The following is a 27,615-nucleotide window of genomic DNA, read 5'->3' as shown; positions in this document are numbered from 1 at the left end:
CATCATTTACTATCACCTCAAATAATCGCAGACATGAAAGAAGCGGTTGTTCTAATAATGTTCAAAGAATACAATTTCAGTGCAATAAGTGCAATAAACTAATTTCACGTCTCGATAGCTTACTTCGTCATTATAAAAAATGCTCCGAGAAGTATAATGAACATGGTTATTGATTTGACTCATGTGTTGTACCGGCTAATGAGACTATATAAGTGCTATGAACTTCAGTCCGTCTTTGGCTGTGGTGATGAACGAATGGGATAGACATTTAAAGTCATGTAAAAGGCTTAGTCCGTACAATAAGAAGACTGTTTGAATCGTGGAATCCAAAGGGCTTTAGTAATTTGTCAGTTTTTTTTGTACTTGTAGTAGTGTAGTATGTATGTAATAAAAGTATTTTTTAAAAGAACTTGTGGTGGTTTTTATTTTCTCAAACCTAACACTTTTTTAGTATTTTTTTAAATTAAAGTTGTTTTGTATCGGCCAGGGATTGAACCAAGGACCTTAGTCGATCCAATCAATCATTATATAGATTACAAATTTATTTAATGAATTTTGAACTTTTTCCCGAATCTCTAGCATTACAATTACGAATTTCCAATATGGTGGTCTTGATGTCTGATAGGATGATGGTAGTAGATGATTTAAAGTCTCTTTACGAATGTTGAACATGGTTTATTGAAATTATTATTTTTTACATAAAATTAAACAATATTACATCGATCGGGTATCGAACCGAGGACGGGAATCGATCGCATCAATCAGTATATTTATTGCCAATTTATTTAACGAATTTAGAAATTTTTCCCGCATTTCTAGCATTGAAATTACGGATTTTCAAGATGGCGGCCAAATGACGAGATGGCGGGTGTCACAGCAATAATAAATGATTACTGCACTCTAGCGGATAAGAACTAAACTAACATGGCGTCAGCGCACTCTCGCCGACGGTACAATGATGATGGCTTCCAGCATCGAAGACAAGATGGCGGTCATGACGTCATACTAGATGATGTTATATATGCTTTGAAAAAAATTGGTGGGAGTCAGTCTGTCAGCAGCCACCACGGGGGGAAGGATCGGTCGCCATTTTTTTTGCCTTCGCCGGGTTCGAACCGCGGACTCCGAGCTCCGTGTCGTAAATGTTTGTTTTTTATGAAAAAATTATTATAAATTTATTAAGTGAATTTTTTTATAATTTTTAAAAAAATTTCCGTTAAAATCGGATAATAAATAAAAAAGTTAAAGATGGCGGCCGTAACGAAAATTGCAACGGTGACGTCACTATCCATGATGACGTCAGAGGCTTATCGTAGGCTGTAAACATGGATGCTTAAGCCTACATATGGACATTTCTAGCCGTCGGGATTTTTAAGGACTAAAAACGGGAAATTTTCCCTCGAAACGGGAATTTTTCCCTCGAAAAGAGAAATTTTCGAATTGTGGAATTTTTTGAGATTTTTTGGCGGAATTTTTTTCCACAGAAATGGAAATTTTGACGAAATTTGAGGAATTTTGGGCAATTTTTGCCCATTTTTGGCGAATTTTGAGGGTCAAAGGTCAAGGTCAAACTTGTCCCGTTACGCTTTGTCCCGTTACACTCCTCAAAGATGGCCGCCGTGACGTCAGAATTCAACATGGCGGAAAACACTACAGACACCACACCCTGCACCCTGTCCCAGGTCCGTCATTCCTATACTATTAATATTAATATAAACATCCATATAAAATTAATAATTTAATAACGTAAAGTAATCGAAATGCATTTTAGGTAATTATGAAAATTAATAAATATGTTGAATTTTTATTCTTATTAATTTTTACAATTTATAATGCAAATAAATTATGCATACCCTCATTTATGTAAATACACTTGAAAAAGTTTTTAAACACAATTTATTTCACTAATAATCACAATTAATAATTTTTTTTAGTGATATGGACCAGTATTTATTATTAATCACTTAAGTATAAGATCTAAAGGCACATATATAATTTTTATTTGTATGTAGCCTTTATTTTCATCACGTGAAAAAAATTTCGTTACAAGGTGCGCGCGCATCATAAAAATTCACTCTCATATTTCCCCCCCGCCCTAGAGGCGCCTAAAGAAGTACAAGTGAAATAATGATTGTAGCCAGTCCCGGGCTGATGGCTTCGTCGGGGGCTCCCCCCTCTGTCCGCAGCGCCGGCGCGTGGGCGTGCTTCGACGAGTTCAACCGCATAGACATCGAGGTGTTGTCCGTGGTGGCGCAGCAGATCACGACCATCCAGCGCGCCCAGATGCTGCGCCTCAGGAGGTGCGTGCGCCGTACACTCTAAAAATTTTTTTTAGATTTAGTTTTTTAAAAAACAAGGGAAATTCTTGGAAACCCTGTTGCCAAGGATATTTCTTGCAAAACTACTAGGCAGAGCCTTGCAAAATCGCACATGGTACAAAGCTCTGCCTTGTAGTTTTACAAGTAATATCCTTGGCAACAGGGTTTTCCAAGGATTTTCCTTGGAAAATATACAAAAATTTCTTTCAGTGTATAGCATCCTCCGCGCTTCCACAGAGGGAAACCCGCTGCCAACAAAGCTACTGTAACTTGGCTACGGTAGTTCACACGCGAAATAGACTACGCGTTTGTACGAGAGATAATACGAAAAAAAAAAAATGACGCATGATTTATTTTTTTAAAATGATTTTTCTTTCAATAATAACATTTATTTTTTAAACTGTGGAAAAGACAATATAATATTCAACAACGTGGCTTCATTTCGTTGTATCGCGCGCAATTAATGCCGGAAAGCTATTTAGGTTTGCAAATAACTTTTAATTTTTGGAGATACTGGGCCAACGGAAAGCATAAAGAGCCCCGTGTAAGAATCTGAACCCAGCATTACTGTAGTGGTACAGCTTTTTTTTCTCTCATGTAAATGAACGAAATTTGTAAATGTCTATATTTTTAAATGAATATTAATGTTCATTTTGAGAAAGAAACATATTTTCAATGTACTGATGCCTCATTACTATGCAACTGGTTGCGGCCTCTCTTCCAACCGCGGAGAAGGAACATCCACCTGCGCACCCGGCTGGAAGTTCATTCTTCACGAACAAGAATACGCCACGAACACTTAGTAAGAGTTATACTAAGTTTACGCTTAGAACTCTCACTGTCGCGATGTCCAGTAAAATGGTGTACACTACTTCTAAGTAAAAATTTATAAAGGAGCCATACTGGATTAATGAAAAAAAAAAATAGCTAACTGGCAAAATATATTTTACAAGCCAAGAAACTAATTAATAATTTTTTTGGCCCAGCAAACAAAATGTATTTTACTAGAACGGTGTTAATATTTATTATTGTGTCACTAAACGTTAATACCAAGTACGTAAATACGTTCAATATTGTTGTATTTCTTATGTCACTAAAGATGGACAAGAGACTTAAAAATTATCCCTAAAATCACACACAAGGCTTGTTACATTATGTTGACCATTGTACATGTATTTTTTATACGTACATGTTACGCTGCAAATGTGTGCGAGATCTTTTAAATGCCATACGTTCATTGGCTATTGTCACGTGCCTTCTCCTCTACTGGTGTCACATGATTTGGTCAGATTCTTTTCTGATAATCCATAAGGGCGTGTCTACAATCGGTGATACAATGACAAGGCCCGTTATAGTGTTCAGACATTTGCAGCTTACACTGTTACAAATTGCACTAAATTTAGGGACTTTTTAACGAAGAATTTAACTTAAATAAACATAGAAATCTTCGTGATTTCAGATAACTGAATCTTCGTAGAAACCACGGCATATTAACACTTCCGAATTTTTTGTTCCGTTTTGAAAAAAGGGTGGACAAAATAAGATTTTTCTTAATTTATATTTAACCAGTTTTGTTAATATACCAAGATAATCTTTTGGATTCGTTTTTAAAGTAAGAGAACTCAAGTGTCCGTATATTTACGAAGATAACTGTAAATGTACGTACATTCCTAGATAATTTGTAACAAGTGTTCTTCGTAAATTGAACGTGAAAATTTCTAACAGTTTAGAATTATCAAAATAATAAAACGAATTGCGAAGGTTCCTGCTTATAATTGGAGTCTCATTATCGGCCGTATCCTTGGCTACTTTTACGGTCGTTACTTTTATTGGAGGCAGTTCCTACTTAATGTTTGTTGTGGGAATAGAATATTACAATTTAACATAATTTATTTTTGCCAGACAATTATCTAGAGTTAATCTTATAGTTGCAAAAAGTCAAAGAATTTATTACGGAATTTAAATTTAATTAAAAAAAAAACTGATTCATGAACACAGTTTTGAAGTACCTATGTATGTGTTCGAAAACAGTTTCAAATTCTCTGTAACACCCCTAGCCAGTCGTAGTGGTTATCCATTAAAGTGCAACCCGCCAACGGATCTGTTTTGTTGTCGACCAGTGAGCGCCCTGGAGTGAACGGGGGATAGTCGAGGCAGTGGCGGATCCAGCCTAGAGTTCCGGGAGGGTCGGATGGCCAGAATAAATTTAAGTTGTTTTTAAAAACTTCTCGCTTAAATGGAAAGTCCCAAAATTAAAACAAAAGTAATACCTCTTAAAATGCTACTTTAATGTAATTTTAGACATGTCAAAATAAGTTAAATCAACCAGTAGCACTGAAAACAAAAAATGTAAGATACTACCTGAATTCTTCAAATGAGCCGACTCGAAAGGGAAAGTGCCGCCTGGAGTAGATGATGTCCAGTTTGTAGTGGTTACGGAAGGAAGCCTACAACTCACGTAGTTTCGGTTCCCTGCAAGAATTTCCGAAGATTTCCGAAGTTTTGCGTTTTGGTATCAACGCCACTTCAGCCGCTAAATCAGAAGTTTCCAATGAAAAAAAAAAAAAAAAGCATGTCGTGACTGACCTAACCTAAACCTTCGATTTTTTTTTTAATTTCAATTTTCGAGAGAAATACGAAGTCGCACGAACGCGGGCGGGGAACCGAAACGACGCGAGTTGTAGGCTGTGGTTGTGACGGAGGGGGAACAGCCGGCGCGCGCAGGTTCCAGTTCGAGGAGCGCGAGATCGCGCTGAAGCCGTCCTGCGCCGTGTTCATCACCATGAACCCGGGCTACGCCGGCCGCACGGAGCTGCCCGACAACCTCAAGGCGCTGTTCCGCCCCGTCGCCATGATGGTGCCCGACTACACGCTCATCGCCGAGATCTCGCTCTTCTCGTTCGGCTTCGCCGCCGCCAAGGAGCTGGCGGGCAAGATCACGTCCACCTTCCGCCTGAGCTCGGAGCAGCTCAGCTCGCAGGTCAGCACGCCCTCCGCGGCCGAGCTGAAACTAGCCGCTCTCCACCAGGGACGCGAGTCTGTAGGATCCGCGCGACCCGAGAGTTCCGCACGCGGGTTTTTAACCGACACAAGCCATCTCTGGATACGGTGCTTGTACGTTGTACACTACCCCGTATTCTGGCCCACATGCACGCGATAAGCAGAACACTTTTAAACCATTCAGAAAGTTTTTCATGATACATAGTTTTGACATCATACCCCTTTTTCCACGGTCACGTTTATTTTTTTTTGCAAGTGCAGGCAGGCCCCGCTCACTGAGGGGGCTTTTTAATTCCAAGGGGGCGAGCCCCCTTGACCAACCCCCTCCCCCCTTTCCCAGGGATCTACGCCCATGATTCCCGTTTGAAAGAAACAGCGGGTCAAGCGGTTTAATTCCCCCCCCCCCTCATTTTTCTCAAAATTAAATTCTTTGTACGCTCTTAGCTGCTCTATCGGAAGAAAGAAATACAGAAATACAGTAAAGTGTCCGTGAAGTGTTAAATTTCAAATGAATAAAACCCTGCCGTAAAACAGAAAATAAAACAGAGTACTAAAGATAAACTACGAAGGAATTTCACGGGTCGGCGGAAATGCATTCACAGTTCGCTAGTTTTCCTTTTATTTATTTATTTTTCCAACTGAGCATGAGTGTCACTTGACAAGTAGGTTAAACATCTAATTAAACGACCCCGTTCCCACGAGACGCCGGAGACAGCAGGAAGTCGCGAACTGCTCTTGCGCGGGCCGTCCTGTTACTGTCTCCTCAGGCAGTGAGAGAGCCTGTCTCTGGCTTGTATGGGATGCCCACATTTCTGATGACTATTTGTTATTAGTTTTGTTTTTCTATTTTAGTTTTTTTCCAAATTTAATATGATTTAAAATATTTTTATTAAAACAGCTTATTAAGGTTTGTAATAATTGTAAATTATTATTGATTCAATATAATAGGTAGTCTAATGAAAATAATAAATTCTTGTCATTAATAATGGATTTAGGTTCATGTTTTAAATTTGAAAGAATATATCTAACATTGAGTTTACAAGACCAGTAATTTTTATGTAACTTATAAGCATATATTTTATGTGATAAAAGTAAATTTCTAAAAATTACTGCTGGAAGTATGCTTTTTATATTTCAAAGGAATGCCTAGGAAAAAGTAAGCATTGACTATTATATTTAAAATAATTAATTTTTTTTACTCTGTTAGAATGAAAATTCGCATTCAAATTACAAGTCACGTGTTGAGCACAAAAGATACCGCTGCAGTCTGCTCGCACGCAAGGGCGAAAATGCCGTCAGTGAAAGCTTACAGCTCACCCTTGCAGTCATACTCCTTGGTATAAGTTCGTTTTGAGCATAATCACGTGAGGCGGACCCCACACTGTTAAAAATATTCACCTTAAATTTTACGAAAGACACTGGGTACAAATTATCCAGGGGTCTTCGTAAATCTACGGCCATTTTAGTCAACTTAGGGGTACTTATTTCACTTACTTTTATCATGAATCCACAAAATAATATCCTATAAGAACAAAAAAATCGAAAAAATACGTATTCGAAAGGCAGAGTACGGATAAGTTTCTAAAGGAAGGAAAATTCATCAGAATTTACGAAGAACTCTTCGTTTATTTCAAGTGCATTATTCGTTGCAAACTCCGTAAATTTACTGTGGGTTATGACAGTGTACAACTCATATCAGGAGTCCAGCATGTGATCTCACAGTCAGGTACACTATTAGAAATATTCACATTAGATTTACGAAGAACGCTGGTTACATATTATCCAGAGATATTTGTAAATTTACAGTTATCTCCGTTCACTGCTGAGTTAGCTTTCTTTGAATTGGAATCAACAATAATAATCTTAGTTTATCAACAAAAAAATTCAAAAACCTTTTGAGTCATCAGCAAAGAATATATTCTTCCGCATGTGTGTCACTCTGAACTCGAAAGTCAGTACCCGGAGTAGTTTATACGAAGATCCAGTTTTCTGAGACTACGAATAACTCTTCCGTTTTTTAAGGTTAGCTCTTCGTTGTTTCTAAACCTGGACTCAACGATGCCACGACCAACACACGACAAATCCGATTAGGCGTCGTACATCGTTCCGCCTTAGTAAAAATGTTTAGCGCGGTGGGCCACTGGCCACGTGCTACTGCCAGTGGTTGGGCGGGGCGATATACCTGAGTCTGTCGCCTGCGCCGTGGTGGAGGGAGGAGAGGGCGTTTCAGCGAGGGGGGCGGAATAATGGGAGGGTTGTCATTGTGTGGAGTCCATTTACTACTTATACCTGCGTTATCTGCGAACAAGATCGTGGCAAGAAAGGTGACTGTTTTTCCCTTTCGCTACATTCTACCAAAAGGATAATGTTCTCGCATTGCCTTGCTTGCTTCCTGACAGTGTTTATTAACTTGAAACATAAAATTAGTGTTGCGATCCAGTCCATATCCATGAAATCCAAACAATCGTCAATTCTGTTTAAAACATTTATTTTTATTTTTAATTATGTTCTACATAATTAATAGATTTACATACATTACAAAAAATTGTCACCAAAAATTAATGCGTTAGCTTGTGTTTTCAGAAAAAAAATTATAAAAATTATTATAATTAAAATTTTTTTACAACATTATACTTTAGAACTGACATTTGTGTGATGAATGGTTTTGCACGAACATTATGCTTTCATTCATAAAAGTCTTCCGCACCGCGACGAGAAATCACGTCATACTAATAGATTGAGTAATAAAACTGGGAATAAAATGATGAAAATAATATTAAATATTTTTACTCTTGGACACAAATCAACTTTTGAAATAGCAATAACGACAAACAAATTTTTAACTTACTTCCTGAAGAAATGCATGTCAAACTCACTTTAAAATTCTGTAGAGAAAAAAATGTCAGGAACAAACAAGTGTTCCCACCAACGACACATCGTCAACTTTGTATTCTAGGGTTCACGTCGTATTTAGTTACACTAAATATTACAGCATATTATTATTTTCTGGCACTTATTACATGTTTAGCATTTTATTTTTTTTTAATATTTTTTAATGATTTTGACGTTGCATAATATGATGAATAAATATACACGAAAGAACTGGAATCCCGTTCCGAGTTACATACAGACTGTTTACGAGCAGTGTAAATTTCTTAGCTGTTGCAACAGCGGCCTACAGGTGGATTCAGACTGCAGGCTTAGTCAGTCATGCTGAATCCACCTGAGTTAAGATTTTATCGAAGACAAGTGCGGGTGGTATGTAAGAACTCAGTGTGCACTGACTGTTGTGCTCAAGGTGTCAGTGAAATGTATAGCTGGAATCACGGGCGAAAATCTGTAGGATTCCCATGAGGCCCGCGCGATAACGTGAAGATTTTGCAAATCCAAGCGGGCCCCCTCCGATCGGCTTTTTTTATTTCAGGGAGGTTCGGGCCACCCTGAGATTCTCCCCTCCTCCCGGAATGTACACATGCAGCTGGAATTAATTTTTAGCCAAGTACGTCATTTGGTGCTGTATTTAGGCTGTCAAAGAAGATACGAAATATGGCTGCTTTGATAATTGACGATAACTCCTTTTTATTGTGAAATAGTACCCATCTACAATGAAATCCCTAAATATATCACCACTACTGTTGGGGATTTTCTATACAAACTATCAAAATAATTTTGGTTTCGTCACTGTCACTAGCTGTTATTGTATCATACGAAAACATGTATGTTTTGTGTATTAATTTACGGTATTCATCTCTGTCAAAAAAAAATCCTTTTCGATAATAAAGTGTAAGCAAGGTAGAATATAAGGCTAATTTTAAAATAAAAATTGAATAAAGTATTTTTTGCTTGCAGTAGTTCAAATTTTTGAATTAATTTAGTCGTTTGTTAAAAAAACCCTTCTAAAATCAAAGAAACTACCTACTTCCTAAATAGATAAATAGCGCTTTAAGAGTTCACACGCTTTTATAAATATTTAAACGCCAACATTTCAAATGTAGGTTTCACATAATGATAAAATCTTATCTATTTTCATGGTTACGCCTAATGGAAATAATACACAACAATTCGTCATATATGTTTTTTATGCTTTTAATAACTACTCTACACATGAGCAAATTTCAATATACATAAAACTAATGAACTCTGCATTACATTTTAAATCTGTGTACGACACTAACAGAAATTGAAGCATAAAATAACATTTTTATTTTTTAATTAATAAGTATTTCATCAACGTGAGCTATGCTTTCATCTCAATGAAGCCACGCTACATAGAGGAAGTGCACATGTATTCAGTCATAACAACAGACCCTGCGGATCACCGAGTAAACTAATGAATGGAATTCATAGCATTACCAGGGTTTTAAGACATATTTTCGCTTCTACTCAATCGCAACATCTCACTTAGCATGTATAATGATATGGTTTCAGTAAACATAACATAAGACATATTCGCCCCATGTACAGTAGAGGAAACTAAAATGTTTGGAACACTGTAAACTAATTGTATTGTCATTTCTGTAGTTTCTCGAAGCGGCAAACTATGTATTATTGTTCAATAAAACGAAATATTAAAACAAACAAACAATAACATTACGTTCAGACAATTCGTTACGTGAAGTGAATGCAATAAAATACACAAGACAGTTTCTTAAAAATACACACACCATTACCAAAACACAATCCCATAAAAATCATATAATATTCCATGTCGACTTAAAATTATTATCTATTATTCACCATGGTAATTTCTTGCGGGTAGCCAGCAGCAAAGGGACACAATTTTTATTCATTTAATTAACTTTGACCAAACTTGTAAAACCTGGCATGAGCAAAGTAAGCTAATTCACAATTTTATTTTGCGTCACAATATTAAACATCAACTAGTAATGAATTAAGAGTTTGCTTCGCTTGGTAGAACATCGAATATAGTCATCTCCAGGTATTAAACTGAATTTTGAAAGAGGGACTCAAGTTTCTGAACAAGTTGTTGACTTTCCTGATGATCCATCGACAGTTCGTAAACGGTCTCATCGTCGGGATGTCGAGCTTGGGACCTTTTTCCTCACCATAGACCCGTGGTCTGTTCTACCATTCGCACAGCTATCCCAACCTATACAAATAGCCGAGTGCTACTACTCCCGTTGCTTCTATCATGGAGCTCGCCCGCAGTCGTACTTCCCTATCCAGCCTGCGTAATACACGCGTCCTACCTGCTAGCCGCCAAGAACGCGTCCATTTGTGAAAAAGCCTCAACCGCTAACAAATACTAACTTATTAATTATAATATGCAAAACATAAAAACATTACATATGCGATAAAACAAAATTGCTGCTGTCATAAGCCGAAGAAAAAGAATCAAGTTGAAATACCTATAACATAGACAGATAAATCTAAAATAGAGTTATCGATAGTAATGTTTTAATAAACAGAATAATGCATGTCATATTACACTAAATACGTGTTCTTACTAACAACCGAATTTAAAAATAATATAAATTACTTTTTTTTCTTTTTCAACCATAACCGCATAGACGAAACAATAATTTTGATAAAAAATTTTGTATAACTATACGACAGGACTAAAAGTAAATTGTACGTAATAAGTATTTGCTTATAGGAATTAATGCTGCAGAATATACGAATAGATTCAAATGCATAGAATTTAATATATTGTGGAATTTATTTGGCAATATGCATGTACAAAAGATTTAATTTGAAATGAATTATCTGTTTTTAACTACAAACATAATTTTATCATTTCTCACTTTCATTCAAACTTCAGAGTGTCATTTTCAACAACAAAATAGCCACAACTTCACTTAAAAATATTTTAACTTGATACTTATATTGTATAACTTTTGATGAAATTAAATGTTAAGAGTTTCATTTAAGTTCGAAAGGAAACATAAATATAACGTTCAAAATAAATAACAAACGTTTTGTCTAGTTAGGAGTTCCGCGTCATGCAAATAAAGGAAAGTTAAACTTTTCAGTATACAGCTGCAATAATTATAGAGGAAAATTCTATTTATTCATTACTTTTAATTCCCGTTTGAAGAAGAATAAATCGAAAAGTGCTATACCGAAAGTATAAAGTTGAAGTTCAATATTGCTTGTCAAGTAAGTTCAAGATCAAAATAAAAAAGAAGAAAATTTGTTTTCTTGAATATACTTTTTTCAGAAAAGTATACATACATACAATATTTTTTAAAACTAAAATAAACATTTTCAGTCCTTGAGTATAAATTTACTGAAATATTTTTTTAGTTAATTAATTTTTTCATGCGAAGAAATATTTAATTGTTAAAATCACGAGAACATAATTTATTACGTTTATGTATTCTAAAAGCTTATGTTAAAGATCGACTATATGCTATTCAATTTGCCCAAGAATTTTACTGCAATAGGAGAGCAATGCAAAGACACAATTTAACTAATAGGTAGGCCTATTATCACAATAAGTTATGTTCATAAACTATATTAAAGGGAAACAAATATTTATCATTTAATGATATGCAACTTTTTCCTTTGAGGTAAAAATTGAGGTATATTTAATGTAATAAGTAAATCCTCTCATAAAATTTACTGAAACTAATATTCTTCATTGTCCGTCATATTATGATTCCAAACAGTTTAAATCAACTGAAACATGAAATAAAATAGTAAGGTTAACCATGAGGTGTGGAAGAAATTAGAGATTGCTTTGTAAAAAGTGTTAAAAATTTCTCATGAAATATTGTAATTATTATGTTCGTACATAATGTAATAAAAAATTCAGTACATGAAATTCAACACATAGGTACTTTGTATTGCAAGTTATTAAACATACCTATATTTTAAAAACACATGTGCGTATCTAAGTCGAATTGTTATGTAATACATGATGAACAATAACATTACCAACACAACTTCCCTTCCAAATAACTTTCACCCAAAGATAAGGCCGCGGACAAATTATACACACTGGTCGCACGAGGAGCTGAAATAAGTCTTATAAGAAAGCCGGCCGGAGTAATTCTTTTCAAGCCAAAGCTGAAAGTAATGGATGTTGTTTGTCTAAAGCAGGCAGTGAAATTACATACAAGTTTACAGAATAGCCATATAAGATCTTTGACGCTTCTTATCCCGTCAGTGGACTGTACGCGAAGAACCAACTGCATCATGGCCCGCCGCCAATTATATACTTACGTATGAATACACTTGTAAACGATGGTTTGTATACTTATGTATGTTGCTGACATCGATAGGTATTCTTTGGCAGCTCGATGTGGATTCATTCGAACACGTTTGCGCTAAACACGACATATTTTTACATAAGAGTGACATCGCGCACTGAAAAAAGTTGCAGGTCTGTAACGCAACAGTGATGCAAATATTATATAGTTCGAACATTTTCTGGAGCACGACATTCACTTTGGGTAATGCTAAGCTACTTGATAGGTAAACTTTACCCGCTTTAAAAGTGATAACTTAAAAAAAAAGTGTACATGGAAGCAGACTCAGCCATATGTTTATTGCTGTTGTATTTGTCATAAACCTACTAAGTTCAATACGGCCTGTAAGTAGAACCCATGTTTTTTTACGACTTGTGTACAAGCTGTGGTTGTAAAGCGAATTTATATTCTTAGTTAACTAACGTCTATCATAACAAATTTGGAATAAGGCTACCTTAATTTTTTTTCTAGAACGAAAATATCTGGAAATAAAAATCAAGGAAAAAAGCATGAAAGATTACGGATTTTTTTTTTCAACAACAAATAATTTATGGTTTAACTGCTTTGTGTACTATATAAAAACATAACAAGCTTTCAAAATTTTACATTTTTTTTTTGATTATCCGTTATAGTTATGTTTTGTTTTAACTCATAAATAGTTAAGTTGATTGCCAACGTCACGAGTGTACAATAATTTATGTCACACTGCTCCGGGTTGCAGGTAAAGTAACAGGCGTGAAATTTGATTAGAAACGCGTTCTATTTATTCAGGCCCTTTAATTGGGCGTGACGGACCATGTGCCAAATATGTAACAATTATAAGTAGGTGAAGTATTAAACAAAAAGAACTTGAATGCAAAATAATGCATCTAAAAAAAATAATTTGCAAGGTTATTTCGTGGATGTTGTAATGTATGGGCAATATTTACTTAATTTTGGTTTTTGGATGAATTAATTGTGGTTTGTAAAATTTTAATAATTTTGTATAATTGCTTTAAAAAATTTATTTCCTGTCCTTATTAATTAATCGAGCTGTAGAAATAAGTTTATCTGGAAATTTACGTCATCTTCATTAAACATTGCCACTATTTATACTTTTTAACTTCCAAATGGTTTTTGAATTTTGTAATTAATAACGTTACCATCCATAATTACATATGTGAGCGATCGGTCACTGACCTCATCTTCAATACTCCTCGTGACTCCTGCGCCAGGAGGAACATATATATACTTCTGACTAGCTTATTTAATATAGATCTTCCCTTGTTTTTATTTTTTATTTATCATTCCATGAACATTTTTAAAACAGAGAAGACCATCAGATATCTATCTAACCAAAAAGCATAGAAAAATAACATTTAGTTTTCAAAATATGATTTTTCTTTTAGTTTAAGATACATTTTATATAAACCTACATTTTTAAGTATGAAAACTTTTGTAAATAGTTAACAATTTGGTTAATACCAGTATAAATTTTTCTTCAGTGTTGTAAGATGTGTAAAATCATTTTGGAAAACTAAAATAATTTAAAAAAATATTGGGCAGTATAATAATTGTTTTTTGAATATTTATTAAAAATAGAAGGAAAACACTGAAGTGTATGTTCATGTTAAAAGTTAAATAAAAATTTTGTCGAATTAGCTAGCGAGACTGTAAAGTCACCAATAAATAGTTTGTACGACCAATTTCAACGTGTTGATTGATCAGTTTCAATACTTTATTTCGTAATACATGATCTAGTATTGTAAACTTTAGGATATTAGTAGTTAAAAAAAAAGGCGATGTTTTAGAGATACACGAATATACACAGAGAGTAAGTCGAGCACATGGTACTGTGGCGAGGCACACTAAAAGCAATTCTGAGAATTTCTTTCGGTCACGGGATTATCTTACCTTTGCGATTGTGGGTTGTCTCCCTCTCACGCACGCACACACAGGTAGCCTGCCTCCCCTCCGGGCACGGGTTCCCTCCCGCGCTACCTGAGCTGTGGCTGCGAGCTGGCTTCGCCGAGCGGCAGCACGAGACGGTGGAAAACTTTCAGGATTTGCAGAAATTGCGGAAAAGATATCTCGGAATTCAAAGCGATGACTATATGTTTTAAATACATGAATTTCTTCAGAAAAAAATTATATTTTTTTCTAGACTTGTACTTTTTTCTGTCATTCTCCTAAGCAGTATAAAATGGCCCCAAAGTTGGACAAGTTGGTGATTTTTTATTTCATATTTTGATAGAAAAAAACATAAATGTAAAAGTATACAGACAATTCGTGTAGTATCTTCTCGTGGGTGAAAAATTTTCAGATTCGTAGTGTCGATCAATAAAGTACCATCATTATTTAAAAAACATAGTGTTCCGCTAACTTCTGAAGCTACTAGGGAGGCCCCTTAATAGCATAGGATAACAATACCAATGACAATATTAAAACAACGAATTCTAATTCGACTGTCGGCAAATCATTCCAAACCAAATACGTCCATATAAAATGTAGTTATATAATGTGCCCAAAACAGCGTAAGTCCTAAAGGAATATTTTATTTCCCATTATTAGCTGAATTTCATAACTATAAAACATTTAGTCGTGTATTGCATAGAGGGATTCATTTTATTTTAGTTACTAGGCAGAAAGCTACAGATATGTAGATAAAGGACAGAAAATAATTCCGCTGCAAGCTATGTTAAAAATAAAAAATAAACGTAATAAACGGTTGAAGTCACACTACAAACATGAAAGTGTACTTAACAATAATTCAAAATTTCTTTTTTTAAAAATACCCATTTACCAAATACGTAAATATTTTTGAAGTTTAGTTCTGATCGGTTTCCGTTTTGCCTTCCTGTCGTGCGGCAGGACACGACGAAATCATAAACATAATCTACTTCTTGCGGGCCGTCGGGACGCGTATTTTGTCGAGTTGACGTCACGGTGGCCTCGTGTTTCATTGGCTGCTGGTCATGTCGTGTCGGTCGCGGCACTGTGACTCCAGCTTGACAGGGCGCGCCTGGAGGAGAGGCGAGTGCCTGGTCCGCACTGATGCTGTGTCCCGAGAGGTATGGTTTCGTGTCGTTGCTACTCAGATCCCACAGAGGGGGCTGAGCTGGGGGCGGGTCGGTGGGGCCGAAGTTGGGATGGGTCTCCTCAACCTCTGGACCTAGCCGGACGCTCTCCAGTAACATGCCGCGATTGGAAATGGCGAATCTATTTCCCGGTTCTTGGAACCCATGTTAGGCACTGGTAACAGTGTCTGGCATGTAAAAGACCCATCTTTCTCGTAACCAGGACCATGGCCTAACGGGATTACATGCCTGGGGGAGTATCGATGTTAATTTGAGGTGTGAACCTAATGTACCTGATGCTGTGCCCCGCAGGACCACTACGACTTCGGCATGCGCGCCGTGAAGACGGTGATCGCGGCGGCGGGCAACCTGAAGAGGGAGCAGCCCGACATGGAGGAGCGACAAGTGGTGCTGCGCGCGCTGCGGGACGTCAACGTGCCCAAGTTCCTGGCCGACGACCTCAAGCTCTTCGACGGTGGGTGGAGGGGGCATGTTTTCTGGATCTGGTAGTTTCAGTAAGGCGGGGCTCTGGACTATACAGATCTGCAAGCAGACTCCCAATCTACCCTGAAAGGGCGCACATTTGGGAGGGGCGGAAGGAGGGTGCGTTGGCCTTCGGGCCTCCGAAAACATGCCGGGACTGACGTTGTGATGTTGTGAGCGACGAGGACAGCTCCGGTTACCAGCCTGAACAGCTGGGAGAGGTTGGGTAGACCTCCACCGGACCGCGGGTTCGCCGGGTGATTGAGGGGTACCAGTGTGAGGCGGGAGACTGGGGTAGGCGCCAGAAGTGATGACAATTCCAGAGGGCTAAGGGAGCATCCAACTTGCTGGTGAGCTGAGTGGAGTAGGGGGCCGGAGGTGGTGCATAAGCTGGGATGGGTAGCCTCAGCCTCTGTGTATAGCTAACGGCTCTAACGCCCTCCTGGTTGCGTATGCGGCGTATCCGCATCCATGCCCATGGGGGCTCCAGCCTGGACATCCTTATAGCATATGAAGGCTGGGTTATCAAAAATAGGTTGGAGGAGAGATCCTCAAAACCTGCCGGGACTGAAACCTAGATTCTCAAGTAGTTTTGGGATCACCCGCTAGATAGCACCTTTCATAATACATTACTAGCATACCTACATTGATTGTGAGAAGCAATGCTTCAGCTATTACCATGGAAACAAACCAGGAAAAAATTAATGTATCTTATTTCGGTAGCCACATATTGTGTGGTGTGGCATACCGGAAATACTGCATCTCCTACTCATTTACATAGAACATTACTTTTTTTTTGGTTGAGTTCAAATATCTTGTATGTACTAAGCAATTAGACACATTATAGAGCTAATTTCTAAACCTCTCGCAAGCCGCGGAAAAGGAAAGTCTTTAATCCAGCGTTGAACGTCTCATTCGCCGGTAGATATGTCAACATCGTGTATCGTGGCTTCGGCGTGGATGTTACGGTGTCAGCCTGCCCCGAGCAGGGTGGGCTGACCAGATGTTCTGTGAACTACAAGAGTGAAATAATATGTGAACGGAAAAGAAACTGTACAATATCTACTAATATTTCGATTTTACTCATGGTCGGTAATCATTTTTGCAATGCAGATCTTTATTTCTGAGTGTCAAGTGATTTCGCGGGTGAGGGAGAGAGTGTCAGCAGCTACTTCGAGAGGGTGGATGAAGGCTCAGGCTAGACAGAGTAGCGGTAATCTGCAAAACAAATTATGCCTTGTACGTTCGTTTCTGCTGAACCGGAAATAGAACGGAGGAAAGTGTAGATCCGTCGCAGGCCGAGGGAAACTAAAAGGATCCTTGCCCCAGAGAAATAACTCCGGATATCGGCAGACAGCTGTCTCTACTTTGAAAAGAATCGTTCTCGTTACCTTGCGTCCCAGCCATGCCATCAGTCGTGACGTTACTGCTCAACGCGCCCCGCGATTATCAGGCCTTTCGTTTGTGCAGAACACACTTGTTGGTGACAACCTTATCCCTCATAACTCACATCGTTGCAAGTTGGCGGCTTCTTTACGAATGCCTTTCTATTGCAATAACTTCAACTGCAATACAATGCATATTAGGTTTAAGCACTGACAATTATTTATTTATTGACTTATTTTAACGTGGTGAAGGCAAGGCGTGCCGCTTTGTATGCCACATGCATTTTGTACAATTAACCGTCTATTTATTAGAAAACGTAAGACAATAAACAGTAACATGATAAACAACTTACGAAATACAATACAAAGTAAATAAACAAACTAATTACTAGCAAGCAATGAAACATGACTCACGCGTATTAAACTGAATGTTACTGATATGACATTTGATACAATTTTTAATAGTAAATACTGGACAGAAATATAATAAAAAGAATTGAAAATAAATATTATGAAAAAACAATTAAATATAATAGGTGTATGAAATTTAACACTACTTCATATTGAAAATAAATGTGAGCGAGTTTTCCAGTACTTGCCAGTGATGTGTAACATCTAACCTTGATAACAAGCAAATTCATGTGTTCTCATGTTGCAAATACATTTATAATACGAAACTCGAACAAATAATTTAACGTAGAATTCTTTAAAATGATGCCAAGCGTGATAAATATATGAAAATTGTTTCTTCAACTATATTTATTGACGTATCACACGTAGTTTCCGCACCTGAGCTATAATTTGCTGCTGGACCAGCTATGTATGTAAACTATTGAATAATTCTATTAGCAGACCGAAATTATACTCTATGCAATGAAACGGGACCGTAAAAACGAAAGAGACCTGAAAAAAAATAACACAACTCCGGCTTTAAACCTGATTTTCGACAGGGTTTTTTTTATTAAAAGATTGCACGTTTTGTTAAAATTCATTAAGAAGTTAATACAACGTATAAAGTTTTCCTTTGGCTGTGTTGACTTTGGTTTGCACCATCAGCTACAGATGGCAGCACCGTGGTTGTTACGCATTTCCGTTCCAAGCGACTTTCGTTTCATTTGTATATCGAGAACTAAGATGTTACGCATCAATACATGTGGCAATATTTTGATGAATTGTGATAAACTATCTTTGCTTTCAAGGGCGAACTGCATCGAAATGGTGGATTGTTTCGCTCGGCATTGCAGCAGGCATCTTCAGGATTGAAGGCCGGGTTTACCACATCCCGATGTAGCTTGTCAGACAATGGGCAAGTGTTGCGGTCGTCAGCCAGTGATGAGACTCGTGAGGTGTGTGGTCTGCCGCGCGCAGGGATCGTGTCCGACCTGTTCCCGCTGATGGAGGAGCTGCCCGTCGACTACGGCATCCTGGAGGCGGGCGTGAGGCAGAGCTGCGGCGAGATGAGGCTGGAGGACGTACCCGGTGAGCAACCCGTCGACAGTCAGCGATGCGCGGCAAAGTATCGAGTTGTCGCTTTGCTAGCAGTTCCGCCTAATTAACACTTTAGTAACTTTACAAGAGGGTAAAAAAACTGCTTATTTTCAACATTTGAATACTTGTTTTACTATAAAGCAAGGATAAAGAGCTACACAACACCCTATCACCTCAGCACGGAGCATACTGCAGTATCAGTGTGTTTAGACGCTTATCAAGGTTCTATTTTTGTGCTGTTATCTCTAGAAGTTTTGTGTAACGTCCGCTAGAGTGCGTTGGAACCATAAAGTCTACTTCGTTAAAAATGTAAGTTAGGCCCTATTGTTTGCTTAACGACGATAAGTTTATTTATACAGAATGTCCCATAACTCAACGCCAAGCCGAGAAAAGTTTAAAGCCCAATTAATCACGGTTTTGAATTAAAAAAAAAATAAATTCAAAAGGTGTTGTAGTTTTCGATGTAAAGACATTTTTTTTTTCCAAAAAGTATTTTAAAACCTCACCATGCACCAAAAATTAGATACTGTGTCCAAACATTTTTGCTAGCAGTCATATATAATAATACTATGGATAACTCAAAATAAAATCTAACATACCATACCTACTTTTAGTAGGTACCTACCATTTACTAGTCATAGGTAATATAAAAAATTACTTTGTTAACTTAGTAAGTTATTTGAAAAGATAGCTCATTAGAGCAAATAAGTTGCTAAGTTAGCAAAGTAATTGTTTTTAATCTGTGAATAGTCAAATTTACTCGAAAACTACGAAACTCTTTGAATTATAGTTTTATCATTCAGAAACGTGATTAACTGGCCTTTCGACTATTCTCGGCTTGAAGTTGAGTTATGGGACAACCTGTATATGCCAAACTGTTTCTGGCAATTACATACAAATATCGCACCCCCAGAATAATACTATCGTAACTCCCAAAAATGCCATTTTGAGGTAAGTGCGCAGCCTGACTCACCGTTTTGACACGCATAGAACAGTAAAACTGTCGTATCTCTAAGTACGAAGGACATCAGTCAATGAACAAAACCACAGTATAGATCTAATCGTTTTACAGTGGGTATAAACACAAAGACTGTCGTAATTCCAGTTACCACAGTTTTGCTGTTAAAAGAAAATATTTTTTAAAGTTTGGTACTGTGGTAACTCCAGTTACAACAGTTTTGTTGTTAAGAGAAAATATATTTTGAAGGTTGGTACTGTATGTTACAGCTGGTGACCGCCATTATTAACCGAAATATGTTATATTAGATGGGATTCGCAGCCACATAAAATCCTTCCCTGTGATAGAAAGCCACTACTTACGTGCTCAAACAAGGCGATGCTATTTAGATGGGAGCCTATCGATTTCTCACATGTACCGACTGTATAAAGAAAAATGTGGCATATAAAATGAGGCATGTGCTAAGGAACATACGTATGCAAGAGTGTTCAACAGCGAATTTAATTTAGGTTTTTTTCACACCAAAAAAGGACCAGTGTGTACTTTGCGAGCAATACAATAACGCCAGTCTTGAGGAACGTGTGCAGCTCGAAGATAGATATCAAAACCAGTAGGTGTATTTGGTTCATATGGGGACAGGGGAGGGGGGAGGGGGATTCGGGGATTCGAGGCGGCCATCTTGGATGACGTCACTTCCAGCGGCCATCTTGAATGACGTCACTTCCGGCGGCCATCTTGGATTACTTCACTTCCGGCGGCCATCTTAGATTGCGTCCCTTCCTGCGGCCATCTTGGATTACGTCACTTCCGGCGACCATCTTGGATTACATCAAGTCCGGTGGCCATTTTGTTTTCTACAACATTCCTCTATTTTGAGTTTCGTCCGCCATCTTGAAAATCTTTATTTATTATCCGATTTTAATGAAAACAAATTTAAATTTTAAAAAATTAAATAATCAAAATTTTAAAATAAAATTAAAAAAATATTATTTAATAAAATTTTAATTAAAAACCTACGTATCGAACACCCCACTCCTCTAAATTACAAGTACATCATCTAGCACCCCCACCCCTCTGTTACAATGGCATCGTCATCGAACACCCCACTCATTCATGTTACAATTTTTCGTTACATCCACCATCTTGGAAAATCATAATTATTAACTTAGAAAATCAGGGGAAAAAATATATACCATCGTTGTCTGCTGGAGGGACCATCTTATTTAGTGGAGACTGCCATCTTGATTTCATCTGATGGATGTCGTCATCGGCTGTAGGTTTATAAAGTATGTTAGTGTATGTAAGGTCGAGTTACAATTCTCTACCAACATTGTTATGAACCTTATAGACCAAAATCCACAGAATCCAAAAAATCCACAAAATCCACAGTCATTTTGTTGTTGTAACCGACAGTTTTTTCTTAAAGTCTTATCACTTATAGGTTTTAACTAAAATATATGTTATCAATACTATCGTTGTGGATGCGTTAGTTAAAGTAATGATAATTTAAAAAAACATTTATTACTCCATCTTAGCTGGCCAAAACATTTTCAGAGTCCTAACTCACAAGTAATAATCTCTTCTCATGTTTGCGTACACGTGTTTTAAAGCTGCATGGAAGCAGATATTTTTAATGTCTGCGTTCAATTTCACTTTTATAAACAAGTTCATGTTTGCGTACATGTGTTTAAAAGCTGCATGGAAGCAGATATTTTTAATGTCTGCGTTCAATTTCACTTTTATAAACAAGTTCATGTTTGCGTACTCGTGTTTTAAAGCTGCACGGAAGCAGATATTTGTAATGTCTGCGTTCAATTTCACTTTTATAAACAAGTTCATGTTTGCGTACTCGTGTTTTAAAAGCTGCATGGAAGCAGATATTTTAATGTTTGTGTATAATTACATTTCACCATTCTGTAAGACATTTATAAGTATCAGTACCTCGTGGGATATAGGTTCTATATTAAAAATAATAAACAATATGTAGGTAAAATTGTATTTATTAAATTAAGAACATATTTTACACAACAAAAATGGAGCAAAAACAAAAACTACACATAAAAAAACTGAAACTCTACAACAAAAATGGAAACTATAAATCAAAAACATAAACTGTACAGCAAAAACAGAAAAACTATACAACAAATGGAAACAACTACCAAACTGCCAAACTATTTAAATTAAAAACTATTTACAGAAAAAAAATTATTCGCCGCCTCCAACATATCCGTGGGGTACTGTGTGGATACCATCTTCGCAGATCAGCCGTTTGTCGTCCTCCCACGTTATGGCCAGCTTATTGCTGTACTCAGTATAGAGTATGTGCTGATGGGAGCGAATTGCTCTAACGCCTGCCCTCATTGTGCGGTGGTCTTGCAGGGCTTCCAGGTAGTCATCGAATGTTATGTGGTTTTTGACCACACATCGCTGGATGCCCTTGGCCTTTTTCTCGCTCTTACCACCACACCTGTAGGCGTAGAGTTTGGCCCGTAGGCTTACAAACTCCTCCATCACTTCTCCCCCACATTCATCTTTGAATTTACCGACAACTTTCTTGTTGATGGGGGAGAAGCATGGGTGGTCGGAAGGGTAGCAGCTGGTGTCGAATTTAGCCATCAGTGTAGGGTCGGCTTTGAGGTCTGAGTAAAAGTCTGTTGTCTGGATCTCATACACAAAACTGTCTGTATCCATATACATCAGGTGAATATTGTCATGGTAACGGGGTTTCATGGTATTGTAGTGGAAGTCGTACATGAGAGTCTTTGAAAGATCTAGTACGGCCAGTCCGGCATAGATCGGCTTGTCGAAAATTATGGTCTCGTGATTAAGGTGGACTAGAGACAAATTCGGTTCGTACATTGTACGGTCCTTGAAGGACGGACGACACACCAACTTCTTGAACCTCTTCTTAGAGCACACCAACTCCATTTTGAGCCTCCGCCTTTTATTTTCCATCAGTTTACCAAATGTCGAGTTCACAGCGAGCTTAAAGAACTCCTTCTCGAACTCGTTGGCTGCTGCTTTCCGCTTGTTGGTATTCAGCCGAATATAGGGCTCCAACCATGCCGACTGCTCAAACTGCAGGACTCGATGTATCTTAGTCACTCTCAGCCCATGAGATACCGCTTGCTGGAGGTTTTTGTAGTGGACAATGTAGTGCTCTTTATTTTCAAGTGTTGTCATCAACTTTGATTGATTTGAGCCGGGCGGACACTGATTTATGGGGAGAAATGGCAGGTCTTTATGACTTTCATGGAGCTCGGGAGGGTACTCCACATCACACTCAATAATGTAGCCTGTAGGAGAATCATCTGGGACAGACACGACATCAATTGATGTGTCTGCCCATTGGAAATGCCGAATTGGAAGCGGCAGAGACATCGCCCACCCGTACAAATAATTTGCATCAATGTACTCCAGGAATGTGGATGGCTTGGATGCATCATATGTCTCAGGTATGTAGGAGTTATTGGCTACGCAATGACGTTTAATGCTTTGCGCTACTCCCCCCCTAATACCAGCCTCCACAAACATGTACATATCATAATCGGTAAGAAGCTCTAGCTGTACGCCTGTGGTTCGAAGCATCGCATCGAAAGCGAACCCTGGACAAGAAACATAGTGAGACGGATCTAGGCTGTATGTCTCCAAACATATGGAACGGAAATTCTCGAATACATCCGCCAAAATCAGGACATCTGTCTTTAGATACAAGTCAGCGTACTCCCCCAAAGTAGCACACTGAAACTTGTCCCAGACTTTCACTGCATGAGCGTACTCCATCTCTGAAATCATGGAATCAGTCAGACTATTGTAGAAATCATCGATGGATGGAAGACGAGTATCATCTAGTCGAGCAAAAGAATCCACAAAATCATACGGGAAGACACCCTTGCGGGTAACCAACTCCAACTCATCAGGCGCGAAAAACTCAGTAGTACTTATAAACTTGTCTGCAGGCAAGAACTCAGCGAGCGAAGCAAGACCCCGACTCATAAAACGGAACGTATCGACAAACTGAATGCTGAACTTATCATGTAACTTCTTGGAAAAAGTTATCAGCTTCTCCTCTGAATTCGGAATGATGAAGATGTCTTTACTATCATACCCCAACTTCCTGATAATGAAGTTCTGATCGTATGCCAGGTTGTGGAAGAACACAATCAACTTTTTCGGTCTGCGCCTGAGAAGGTTGCAGTCATTACATGCAGGCCCAATAAATTCGCCGGTGAAGTGATTGTGGTCACGAACTTTCTTTACAGTTCCTCCGAACTTTCCTCCACAGTAGCAACAACACCTTGCTTGCAGAAAAGCAGTGTTTTGTGCATGTGTGAGAGGAGTCATAGGAACAGACGTAGAAAATATTTTCTGTACGTCATGTCCAATCTCCACAATGTGGGATATGAACTTATCCTCTGCGTCACAACCGCGATACAATTCAGGCTCTGATGGAAGTGCTGAAGTGAGGTGTGCAGGAATGATGGTATTATCAGCTTTCACGTAAATACAGTAGCTGTATGCTTTATGCTTTTGGTACTGCAGCGTGTATGACTCATCAGTATTCGGGTGACATGTATGGATTTTCTCTAGAATAGCTTCAAAGTCGCAATATACCACGATGGGCATCTTATCACTGTGATGGAAGTTTTTGAACTTCAGAACAGGTGGCTGGCCGTTTTGATCGGGCGATGGCATCTCCATCCTAACAGCAGCATGCTGTTTGCAGAGCTCACGGTGTTTTTCCAAACACTGAAGACCAGTGAGCCCGCTAACCCTACCCCGATCATCGTAATGCTTGAAACATCTTTTACAAACATGAATAGCATCATGATGTGTAGTGATTTGGGACCGAACCAGAGCAGAAAAATTAGTGATGTAGGTGAAATGGGATGAATCATCATTGACCAAGAGCAGAAGATCGAAATGATGTTCTTTTTCTTCAGGAGCGACTCGTGCAGGAACAACATTCAGATTCTCGTCGATACTGTAGATGTTGATGGAGACTCCGGGGTTCTGTTTTTCAAACAGTGGTATTTGCTTGATTGGAGTAGGGAAGTCAGTGTTGTTGAAGTTGAACTTCCCCTCCAAGTCATGGTAGCGCTGGTTGACACGTTCAGGATGCTCACCTTCCACGTACTTCACAAGAATCGACCACTTAAAGCACATGTGGTCTTCGAGGTTTTGCGGATTTATCACTGCGTATTTGTCTTTGATGGAAGTAGGTAATTCGATGTAGGAGCTGGCACGGAGTGGATCGAGCTTGTTGATTCTCAACTGTAGTCGCTTAACGGCCGACAAAGTCCATCCGGACCCCTTACCCATGTAGTCTTCCTCCTCCTTGCAGATCTTAGAGATGGACTCGGTAACTGCCTCCTCCACCTCATTAACTGCGTAGAGGGGGACATTCATGGTTTTGAAGGTCCTCTTGTCTTCACAGGCATCTACGGGTTTTTTGTAGGCGCACTCGAGCACGATATTGAATTTGAGAGGTCCGTTCTCTTCAATCTCCTCCACAAGTTGGTTGATTATTTTGTTCTTGATGGAGTCCAGGTGCGTACAAATATCCTTGGCAGAACTTGACGTATTTTCTGCCACGTACGTCTTCAAGTTACCCCTGAAACCCACTTCGGCGGTGATGAAGCCGTGGGTATTGGCCAAACCAGTCCCGGTCACCACCTTTGTTCGGCTGGTCGAAGGCTTGGGCGTAACTGCAGGCTTAACTGCTACCATCCTCTGCTTCTTTGTTGGAGGCGGAGCAGGCCCCTTGCATACCTTGATGTGGGCTTTTAACTTATCAGCCCTGGCGAACTCCTTAGCACAGTTGTCGCAGGTATGTGATATGCGGTTTGGGTTAAGACCGCAAGCCGAATTCTCATGGCGTCTTGCAAAATCAGCACGGGCGAAGGCCTTGTAGCAGAAGCTACACCGCATGCCTGATGTCGTAGCGACAGCTCCAGCACATGATGCAAGGTGCTGCTGCATCTTATCGCTGCGTGCGACCATCTTTCCACATAGGTGGCACTGTTGGTGGTCACGATGTTGGTTCTCAGCACACTGACGCTCGTGCCGGTAGCGGTTGTGGCCTGCCGTGAATGTAGCAGAGCAGAAACGGCATTTCTGAACGGTAGACGCCATCATCACGACACTCGGTAGACTGGTCTCAACGTACGGAACACACAACGGTAGCTCGACGCACGGAGAACTATAACAAAAGAATTAAGAATACAATGTAGCTAGATGTTAACACGAAAAAGTTGCAAACATAACCTCAAAACTCTAGCCCTCAAGCTTATTAACCTAAACTGATAGCAATGTAACTAAATAAAAAAGTTACAAACATAACCTTAAAGCTCTAGCACTCAAGCTTACTAACCTAAACTACTAGTAATGTTACTAAATAAAAAAAGTTGCAAACATAACCTCAAAGCTATTCCTTCATGTACAATCCTAAAAATGGTAGAATATTTAAAGTACCTACTCATAAAAGTTAAAGCTGAAAAAGTATTCAATGTTAACTCAAAATGATTGATTACATAACCTCAAAACTACACTAATGCACAACTCAAAAATGCTAGAATATTTAAAGTACTGTTAAAAGTTTAAGCTAAACAATTCCTGGTTACCCATACATAAGTGTACAGAGAAAAAACTAGCTATCAGATAACCTACGAAAAAGCTGAGAAACATAAAAATATTAACGAAACATGTAGCATACCTCAGAAAACGATGAAGTGGAGCTGCAGAAGATGATGTATCGGTGGCGGTAGGAATCGTGGTAGCAGCGAAACTCACACACGAACTAGCTCACTCAAACTCCAAGAACACAATGAAGCTCCGACAGTTAATCCTGACCTTTTATAGCCTCGGACCTGCCTGTTCTTGGAAAAACATTAGGAACAGAGTATTTCTGTTGTATCCGCCAATAGGAATGTAGTACATGGAAGTACCATTGTCTTCGGAAAAACCCAGCATGACTCATGTGCATGTCGTAGCAGGTCTGTGAGTGGTGGTGGTAGAAATGTAACCTGACAGCCAAACATGGGAAACCACACTCGGGTAAAACTACGAATGACCTAGGTGATTAGAGATTAGGGCGCGAGGCACTGCCTGCATCGTGACTCATCACTCAGGAATGTCATCTCACAGTGTCCAGGGGACCCAAACAATAGACTTGACCGTGCATGTCACAACTGGTACATTAGTCCGCGACTTTGTGGCGCCATGAGGCGCTCATGAATGTCTGAGCCTGCCACCAACTGCTCGTCAAAGTGTCATCACGAAGCACTCGAGCTGCAGTCATGACGCGCATGCTACAACAGGCGCGTTAGTCACCGACTTCGTGGCGCCAATCTGACACTCGGGTAGACAGGTAGCTAAATGGTAATACTAGTAATGCAAGGAAATAAAAAAAATCGGGTATGTTTAATACATTTATTAAAAGTAAGAACACATTACAAAACTAAAACATTAACAATTTATTCTACATTTATTATGACCAACATTCGTTTATAAATTTTTAGCATTTCATTGCGAACAATCAGTTGAACATCCACAGAATGACACATTTTGCTGATGTTCCAGGAACAAACCCTTTTCACAAACATTTAAGGAGACTTACCTTAAGCTTTCTTTTCATTGGTCAAATAAAACATCTCCCTCTCTTCCCCTTTTACAATGATGCTGCTTCACCATTACGCTAAAATTCTGTAAGAC

At 38.6% G+C, this 27,615-nt stretch overlaps 1 protein-coding gene across 1 annotated transcript in view; it reads left to right on the top strand.

The window, feature by feature from the left end:
• LOC134528059 (dynein axonemal heavy chain 1-like) overlaps positions 1-27,615 on the top strand; it is a 146,014-nt gene that overhangs the window by 98,692 nt on the left and 19,707 nt on the right. Inside the window, exons 24-27 of the mRNA XM_063361279.1 lie at positions 2,187-2,300; positions 5,043-5,298; positions 15,901-16,063; positions 18,825-18,935. Coding sequence (XP_063217349.1) covers positions 2,187-2,300; positions 5,043-5,298; positions 15,901-16,063; positions 18,825-18,935 — 644 coding nt within the window. The remainder of the gene's footprint in view (positions 1-2,186; positions 2,301-5,042; positions 5,299-15,900; positions 16,064-18,824; positions 18,936-27,615) is intronic.

The sequence above is a fragment of the Bacillus rossius genome, chromosome 1 (assembly GCF_032445375.1).
Source record: "Bacillus rossius redtenbacheri isolate Brsri chromosome 1, Brsri_v3, whole genome shotgun sequence".
NCBI lineage: Eukaryota > Metazoa > Arthropoda > Insecta > Phasmatodea > Bacillidae > Bacillus > Bacillus rossius.
The sequence above is the reverse complement of the archived record's forward strand: the minus strand, read 5'-3'. Positions and strand labels throughout refer to the sequence as shown.